At 45.5% G+C, this 9,200-nt stretch overlaps 1 protein-coding gene and 1 pseudogene across 5 annotated transcripts; both read left to right on the top strand.

Moving 5' to 3' along the window:
• The first annotated feature begins 2,390 nt into the window (after positions 1 to 2,390).
• On the top strand, positions 2,391 to 7,027 carry LOC123080423 (disease resistance protein RPM1). Of its 5 annotated transcripts, none has more exons than XM_044503346.1 (4): positions 2,391 to 2,557; positions 2,925 to 3,024; positions 3,107 to 3,300; positions 4,008 to 7,027. In XM_044503346.1, exon 4 carries the CDS (start codon positions 4,013 to 4,015, stop codon positions 6,734 to 6,736), a length of 2,724 nt encoding a protein of 907 aa, XP_044359281.1. In that variant the 5' UTR covers positions 2,391 to 2,557; positions 2,925 to 3,024; positions 3,107 to 3,300; positions 4,008 to 4,012; the 3' UTR covers positions 6,737 to 7,027. The 5 variants fall into 5 exon arrangements, with proteins under 5 accessions (XP_044359281.1, XP_044359278.1, XP_044359279.1 ...); XM_044503347.1 differs by lacking the exon at positions 2,391 to 2,557 and adding an exon at positions 2,595 to 2,803; XM_044503343.1 differs by lacking the exon at positions 3,107 to 3,300.
• A 726-nt stretch (positions 7,028 to 7,753) lies between these two features.
• On the top strand, positions 7,754 to 7,904 carry LOC123081118 (uncharacterized; annotated as a pseudogene).
• Positions 7,905 to 9,200: the final 1,296 nt, after the last annotated feature.

The following is a 9,200-nucleotide window of genomic DNA, read 5'->3' on the forward strand; positions in this document are numbered from 1 at the left end:
TCATTCACAGCGGGGAAGCTGTGGTGACTATGACGGGAGCTGCGACCGACAAGTGACAAAGCTGCAACCGCAACCCAACGGAGCTGATGACCGTGACCGCCAACGACGCTTGAACGGATGCTACAACCGTAGCCCTAGGGAGTTGAATCCGCGGCCTGGAGGAGCTGTGAAATCGGCAATGTGCTGGGATGGTGGCATCGGAGGTGTGACGAGGGAGCCGTGCGCACCGCACCCCCGGCTTGCATTTGCTGCAAGGTCTAGTGGCGGGCAAGTCGAGCGGCGACTCGACGAGCTCGGTGGCGGGTGTTTTTCGACCTCACCAGCAACGATGGTGATGCAAGCGCGGCGTTGCAGTAGTCCGCATGTCGCACGCATACGACGATTTGTACCACATGAGCGACCCAACAGGATGGAGTCATGGAGGATGCGTGTGGGGAGTTTCTCTGGTTTTTTCCAAACGAAATGGTGAGAAAAAGGATGACGTGGAGCATTAGATCTAATGGATGTGAATTAATGTGTCGATCTGATGGTGCACGTGTGACCAGCGCTTTCTTGGCGCGGTCGGCCCGCGCCTAGCAGTGTTCAGTAAGCAATTCCTTCCTCTATTTCATATTCCTCAAAAAAAAAAACTTCCTCTATTTCATAATATAAGTTGTATTAGTTTTTTTGAAAGTCAAACTCATGCATGTTTGACTAGGTTTTAGAAAAATATATATTAATATCTACTATAATAGCAAATTTGTATCATTAGATCTATCATGAAAAGGCATTTTTCATATTTTATTTATTTTGTATTGTGAATGTCGATGTTTTATTCTATAATCTTGTTTAAACATATTGTGGAGTATATATGTTTGACTGTCATAAAAATTGATGCACCTTATATTCTAAAATGAAGAGAGTACGAAGTAATTACATCATCTCCCCAAGTCTCACCCATTGTCCAACCAGAATGAGGAGAGCAGCGCTATTCACAAGGAAATTAATCCCACGCAGCAGAGTGAGTTTACAAATGGAAATCAACCAATTCTAGAGCTAAGCCTAAAATAAAATGGAAAAAAGAAAGTAATTGTCTTTAGATGTTGGTAGGAGAGCTACCAAATTTATTGATTAGAAAGGGGTATTACAAGATCATCCTCAAAGGAGGAATGCATCGCTAAGACAGATGCTAAAAAAAGAAGAAAGGGAAAAACAATCGTTCAGTAAACCAGGCAAAAACCTGAACAACGACAAGCCACATCTAGCTAAACTAGGTTTAAAGCATCACATGACATACAAGATGCCAGTAAAGTCGACAGTTCACGACACACATAGCCAGGCACTCGAGCGTCACTCGCTAACAGAGCGCACACGAAAATTATCGCATCAATACGGTCTGCCATGAGCATATTCGTCAACCTCGCCAACACCAAAGAGGGGCGACATACCCTTTCGGAAGAAGACATATGTTGCTCTGATTCCACGAGAAACGACCAATATGGTTGATCTGACGCTCCTCACATGTGAAGAGTGCTCATGCTGCACAACCTTGATGTTTGACGCACATCCACTCCACCCACGAGCCATGAGTCCCTCTGACCATGTAACTCCAAGACGATGCCCTCAAGAGGGAGCGCAGCACCAGGCTTAGCCATTAACGTCGTCATCCTCTGGTCTAGGAGACCAGATCTAGGGTTTCCCCGGAGCACGATGGAAGAAAGGTAAGGACTGCACATCGAGCTTGTAACAAGGGGACGATGCGTATAGGCGCCGACGTCCATGACTCCAGCCACAAACGAAGGACAGTTTTCACCGGTAGCCTTAATCGCTGAAATCCAAGCCCGGCCACACCAACATCCGAACTTCCTGCCGCCAGCACCGCGCATCTTCAGGTTTGCGTGAGCCCAGTTAGCAGCGCCGACGGATTCTTCACGCTGACCAGCCCGCACTATTTGCAAAAAAAAACGTCCTGCAGGAGCCCAGAACGGAGCCGGTCGCAGTAGAGCTTGCTGGCGTGAGGAGCTGATTGCGTTGTGTTTTTCCCTTGAAAGCAGAGCGTGTACTTTGCCAACAGCCCAGTAACGCGCATAGCGTGTCACGGCCTCTTGCGCACTACTACCTTCGTCCTGGTTTATTTATTCTCATTGTATCAGTGTTAAAATTTGACTATAAATTTAAATAACAAAATATTCATGCATATCACCAAAACTTATATCAATGAAAACTATGTTCAAATACGAATCCAACGATATAATTTTTGTTAACATGCATTATCATTTTGCTAGTTAATTCCTTAATCAAAATTTAACATAAATTACAAAGGGAACCATAAACCAGAACGGAGGTAGTACTAGTAGGCCGTACAATGATTTCTCAGAATCTTTAAAGGTGGAAAAAGGAAAAAGGGGCAACAAATGCCCAAAAAAACAAAGATATTTTTCGAGAGGAAGGTGCCTTTGGAGAAGAAGCACAGCTCAGCTACGGACCTGCAGCTAGCCCGCTGCATCATCCTCAAAGTCAAGGTCTCCTCCTCCTCCTCCTCCTCCCGCCAGCGACCTCCACTGCGACCGACAGGCAGGTGCGCACACGCTCTTCCTTAGATCCTCTTCTTCGTCCTGCTTTGATTCCGCGCTCTGTCCGGAGGCCTCCCTCTCTCTCTCTCTCTCTCTCTCTCTCTCTCTCTCTCTCTCTCTCTCTCCCTGGCCGCCCGGGCTTGCTCGTCGGACTGCGCCGGCGGCCCAGGCCGCACTTTGTGCTTCTGGATCTGGCAGCCGGACCTGGGTCGTCGCGCCGAGATGGCGAATCCAATCTCCATATTATCAGGGTGTGATATGCGCTTCTGATTTGGGCCGATTCCTGCCCGCCTTTCAGCAGTTCCCCACTCTGCTCCTAACCTGTCTTGACTGCAGATATACTCATTCCTCATCCCTTCTTTGATGCTGCAGGACCGAAGCCTCCGGCAAACTCTGATGTGAATCATCGGCATGTGAGCGCGGCTTTCAAGCTATCCTGCTTGGCCCGATTACTAGTTTCGTCGTCAGTTAGGTAACGATTTTTCTCTTTCAGTATGTATGTATCAAGTCAGACTAGCTCTTTCACAGCTTGCAATGTGATTTTCACAACACAGCCAAAACCACATGTCGGAAGAACGAGAAACGCTTTACGAACACGTGTTCCCGTACCAGGTTTAATCCTCGTGTTCGGCTGCAAAGTTAGGCACCACCGTGGCTATGACATATTGACATATGGGGCACACAATGCCTATGACATGTTGGCTTAGGGGGGTATACAAGTTCTAATTTTGCTGTACCGGCATATGAGGTTCGACATCTTTGATACATGTTTAATCAACATAGCCCTTCAAGGTGTTCTCTTGTGGCGGTGTATTTAGTACTCCCTCCTTCATAGAAGAACATTTCGATTTTGCTGACTTTTATAACAATTGCAGCTATTTATGCCATCGTAAGCATTAAAGTTCCATAGTGGACACAACTATATTTAAGCGATTAAGTCAAGTCAGGCAAATCAAATGTACCGCGTTTAGTTCTGTATTATGTATTAACATGACTAAAATTTTCCTTCATTCATAATACCATTTATGAGGCCCATGAGCACAATGCTATATTTTTTCCTTATATGTAATATACGCACCCAATTAGCAGTTCTATCAATTATCTTAGCGTCAGCTGACAAAGAGTGATAATTGTTTATTTATCTACTAGTGGTACATTGACATAAGGTATCTTCACTCTTCATATTTTGATAACATTCTTATTAAAATATCAACAGAACCACACATTCCGTCCATGCATGATGAAACCAGTGGAGTTAAGTGTCAACAACGCTAGAGATTTTGAGTTGGAAAATTAGTGGAAATAAATCAAGCATCAGAGAAATTTTCTCTCTGAACACACACACACACACACACACACATATATATATATAAAAGCTAGTTTGCGACCTAATTTTTTTGGGATGAAATTGGTTATCGTCCCATTTAACACGTGATCTATGTTTATTTTATTCAGCACAAATGGCGGAGGCTGTGCTCCTTGCTCTTGGAAAGATTGGGAAGGTTTTAACTGATGAGGTTGCCAAGGCCTTGGTGGCCAAGGTGTTAGCAAAAGTTGGTAACCTGATTGATCTGAATGACAAGATTGGGCAAATAGAGGTTCAGTTAAAAGCCATGAACAATATCATACGGGAGATTGGCACAATGTACCTCACCAATGAGTTCATGAAGGGTTGGATTGGGGAGGTGAGGAAGTTGGCCTACCGCGTTGAGGATGTACTGGACAAATACTCATATCACTCTCTTCAAATGGCAGAAGAAGGTTTTCTGAAGAAGCGTTTCCTCAAAGGATCACATTATCTCCTGGTTTTCAGTCAAATTACCGAAGAGGTAGTCAAGATAGAGAAGGACATCAAGCAAGTAATCGAGCTCAAGGGGTGGTCACAACCACCCCAGTATGTTCATGACCCGCTTAGTGAGGTGGAAAGACAACGGTCCCAAGATCGCTTCCCTGAACTTGTGAAAGATGAAGATCTGATTGGAATTGAAGATAACAGGAGAATGCTGACTGAATGGCTGTACTCGGATGAGATGGACGGTAGGGTGATAACAGTGTCAGGTATGGGTGGCTTGGGAAAAACAACCCTCACCACAAATGTGTATGAACGTGAAAAGGCCAACTTCCAAGCTCATGCATGGGTGGTTGTGTCTCAGACCTACACCGTTGAAGCTCTGTTGAGGAAGTTACTCAGGAAGGTTGGTTACACTGAACAACAAGCATCATCTAACATTGACCGGATGGATGTGTATGACTTGAAGGAAGAAATAAAGCGAACACTTCAAGATAGGAAATGTTTGTTCGTCTTGGATGATGTCTGGAACCAGGACGTGTACTATCAACTGCGAGATGCACTCCAGAATTCTCGTGAAAGTCGCATCATCATCACAACGCGGAATAACCATGTTGCTGCTGTTGCTCACTCGTCACGTCGTATCGATCTCAAGCCTTTGGGGGACAATGACGCATTTGAACTCTTCTGCAGAAGGGTCTTTTATAGCAAAAAGGACCAGCAGTGTCCTGATTATCTTTTGGAAACTGCTAAATCTATAGTTCATAGGTGTCGGGGACTGCCACTAGCAATTTTATCGATTGGCGGCCTCTTGTCTTCGAGGCCACAGACACAATATGATTGGGAGCAATTATACAATCAGCTTCCAACTGAGCTGTCGAACAATGATCATGTCAAGGCAGTTTTGAATCTGAGCTACCATGACCTATCTGGAGACCTCAGAAACTGCTTCTTGTACTGTAGCTTATTCTCAGAAGACTACCCAATGTCACGTGAGACCCTTGTGAGGCTCTGGGTTGCAGAAGGCTTTGTGTTGAGAAAAGGAAATAGCACCCCAGAGGAGGTGGCCGAGGAAAACCTAAGGAAACTGATCCACCGCAATATGCTTGAAGTCATGGATAGAGATGAACTGGGAAGGGTGAGCACCTGTACGATGCATGATATTGTGCGAGAGCTGGCTCTTTGTATTGCAAGGGAGGAGCGGTTTGTATCCACAAGCGACTATGGCACAATGCAACAGATGGATATGGATGCTCGTCGTCTGTCATCATGTGGATGGAAAGAGAATACTGCACGGAAAATTGAACTTCCACGTCTTCGAACTCTAGTGTCGCTAGGAGCAACACCTGCCATGCTATCCTCAGTTTTGTCGAAATCCAGCTATCTGACTGTCCTCGAGCTACAAGACTCTGAAATCACTGAAGTACCGGCATTGATAGGGACACTCTTCAATTTACGTTACATTGGCTTACGCCGCACTAAGGTCAGGTCACTCCCGAGCTCTGTTGAGAAACTATCTAACCTGCAAACTCTGGACATCAAGCAAACTAAAATTGAGAAACTGCCAAGTGGGATTGTCAAGCTCAAGAATCTGCGGCACCTATTTGCTGATAGATTTGCTGACGAGAAGCAGACGGAGTTTCGGTACTTTATCGGAGTTCAAGCACCTAAAGAACTGTCCAGTATTGAAGAGCTGCAGACTCTTGAGACCATCCAAGCGAGCAAGGACTTGGCCGAGCAGCTGAAGACAATGATGCAACTTAGAACTCTGTGGATTGACAACATAAGTTCTGCTGATTGTGCAAATATTTTTGACACCCTGTCAAATATGAAACATCTTTCCAGCTTGCTTCTTTCCGGGAAGGATGAGAATGAGGCACTTTGTTTCGAGGCTCTCAAGCCAAGGTCTGCACATCTCCACAAGTTGATCATCAGAGGGAAATGGGCAAAGGGAACGCTGGACTGCCCGATATTCTGCAGCCACGGGGAAAATCTCAAGTATCTAGCACTAAGCTGGTGTCACCTTGGGGAAGATGAAGATCCACTAGGGATGCTTGCACCACACTTGCGGAACCTCACATATCTGAAACTTAACAACATGCGCAGTGCAAATGCCTTGGTTCTTTCTGCAGGTTCCTTTCCTCAGCTGAAGACGCTTGTATTAAAGGACATGCCTCATGTCAACGAGCTGAAGATCATGGATGGCGCCCTTCCATGCATTGATGGTCTGTATGTTGTTTCGTTGTCGAAGCTTGACAAGGTCCCTCGAGGCATCGAATCCCTTGGTTCCCTGAAGAAGCTTTGGCTGCTGCGCTTGCACAGGGACTTCAAAACTCAGTGGGACATCAACGGGATGCACCAGAAGATGGCGCGCGTTCCAGAGGTTCGTGTCTGAATGCGGCATAGTGGTTCTTTTTTCTGCAGTGGCATTCTGGTATGGTGCATCCATGTCATTCTAGATTTAATAATTCTGGCATGTTATAATTATTAAGACATCATTTGCGAGTCTTGTACTTCCATATCGTGATACGGTTTCTGTTCTGAAAATGTCAGTGTTCATTGCCTTCAGGAGGCCCTGTACTTTTTTTGTATTATTTCAGTTTCATGCTGTAATACTGATTTCAGGAAACAGTTGTGTCGAACATGTGAGAAAACAATGTTGTAAAATTTGTTTACCTTGTTGTCAGTAGATACCGTTCGATTATGTTTCTACTGCATCCTGGTTGTCGTTTTCGAAGAGGCGCATCCTCGAACGAGACTGATTTCCGTGTCCAAGTGAAGCCCCTGCTTGAGTTGAGAGTCCGAGAGGCGGGATTTGGTAGGAGCTCAACAACTGCAGTGTTTAATGTGTAAAGAAAATGTTGTGTTTCAGTAACAGTAGCTTTGATTCTGATTTAGGCCGCTGCTGGGGTTTGTATTTGTACAGCTTTACTGATCTGTACTGTTTGAATAGGTTTGGTACCACCCTTAGAAATGCTGCTGGCTTTGTACAAGCTGCACGTACACAATTCATTTTGTGTATGGTAGGAATACCATGATGGTCATTTCAAGTGTCATATGGAGGTCGCCGAGGGTCCCCTTCTTCCGCGCCTCCGGCCTTGGCACCGTATCTCGGGTTCGCCAAGCAGGGGGAGGAGGAAGAAGAAAGAAGCAGAGAAGTGGAGCGCAGAGGAGAGTTATTTTTTCTGAGGGCCACGCACAGGAGGAGATCACCTGGCTGCTGGGCTCCCTGGTTTTTGTGGGCCGTCGGAGGCACGGCCCAGCAAGGATTGCTGCCCCGCTCCTAATTCATCGAGTGGGTTTGTTTTGCTCTGTGCAGGGTTATCTTAGTTTTGTACCACATCGGCTGTGGAGGAAAGAGTGTCAGGGGTGGCCGGGTATAAGATGGGATAGCGGGCGAGAGGTTAGAGGCATCTTTGTGCTTGGGGCAATGACGCAGCTAGTGAGGTTATACCGAGGCGCGTCAATTGCTGGTTGAAAACTATTTCCAAACCCCCTATTTGGCCCTCTGGGGTCACCGAGAATTTCTGAAACGGCTCCTCTTCTCCGTGGAGGGTAAAGCCCACAAATCCAACGATGAAAGTATTTGTTTAGGTTTTTAGCTCCATTGGCCGTAGTACAGTACCTAGTTTCCTCTCAAACTGGAATCAGCACTGGTTGTTTCTCATAGATCAGCGGATACTGAAGATAATCAGATAATCGATGCTGCCGTTGCACAGAAATGTAAGCAGAAATGCACAAATGTCAGCTAGTACTACAGATGAAGCTGCCGCAAAAAAAAAAAAAAAAAAAAAAAACTACTGCGGATCTCTGTATTAGTAACATCAGTAGCACAAATGCAAAGCCTCATCACCGAAATATATTGATTCTGATGTTACCAAAGCCTGATCACCGTTGATGTTCATGTAGGATTATTAGACACTTGTAAGCACAAGATTACCACACCACCCGTCCTTGTCTCGCCCATCTGGTTGTGGTTGTACTGTTCGGAGACACATGTGGTTTCTTCACTCTATTTGCAAAAAAGAAAAGAAAAGTGGTTTCTTCACTCTTTTGCTGTCAAAAGAGTGAGTAATGAGAGTTGCGGAACATGTGGTGGGGATGAGAAAGCACATATCATCAGCACATGCCACTACCATGGCCTTCTTCTCCCTCTTGCTCCTCCCTGCTTCTCGCCGTCCATGGTGTGTCTCCCCTTCTTGGCTTCACGCGAAGCGACTTCCCACTGGACTTCATCTTCCGCGCCGCCACCTCTGCATACCAGGTAACTGAATATTGGTTTGGCTTTATCCGCTACTCCCTCCGTCCCAGACTCCTTGTAAGAATAAGTTAGCATGTATTAGCATATATACGTGATGTAATCTTTAGCTTCCTATCTCTACCTCCATATCTATCCTTTCCTTTTAACTAGGATTAGCTCTTGGAGGACAAGTATAGGATTGCTCTGTAGCTCTATATATATGCGCCCTATGGGCTGTAATACATGCGGACAATATTCTCCAAATCCCTCTAGTTTACACTCCTAGTACAATATAAGAATGTTTTGCAAGCCACTAGTGTCAAAAAACGTCTTACATTATGGAACGGAGGGAGTAGAAGGGAGTAGCATTGATCTCTTACAATTTTCACTCTGTTTTTCCTGCCCTCAGTGCCCTGCTCTGGTTAATTTGCTCTGTTTTTTAATGCAGTACGAGGGCGTTGTTGGTGAGGATGGCAGGAGCCTAGGCATCTGATCTGGGACACCTTCGCTCACGCTGGTAATCAACCAACTTGTCGGTTTCTGTCAGTTTGCAAAACAAAACAAAAATCTGTTCGCTTCCGACGGGTACGTACTCTGTAAGTTTATACACTGAAATTAG

This window comes from Triticum aestivum, chromosome 3D (genome assembly GCF_018294505.1).
Source record: "Triticum aestivum cultivar Chinese Spring chromosome 3D, IWGSC CS RefSeq v2.1, whole genome shotgun sequence".
NCBI classification, from domain to species: domain Eukaryota; kingdom Viridiplantae; phylum Streptophyta; class Magnoliopsida; order Poales; family Poaceae; genus Triticum; species Triticum aestivum.

What these genes read in the sequence shown, in the direction of transcription:
- LOC123080423 (XM_044503346.1), top strand. Translation starts at nt 4,013, where the DNA reads ATGGCGGAGGCTGTGCTCCTTGCTCTTGGAAAGATTGGGAAGGTTTTA.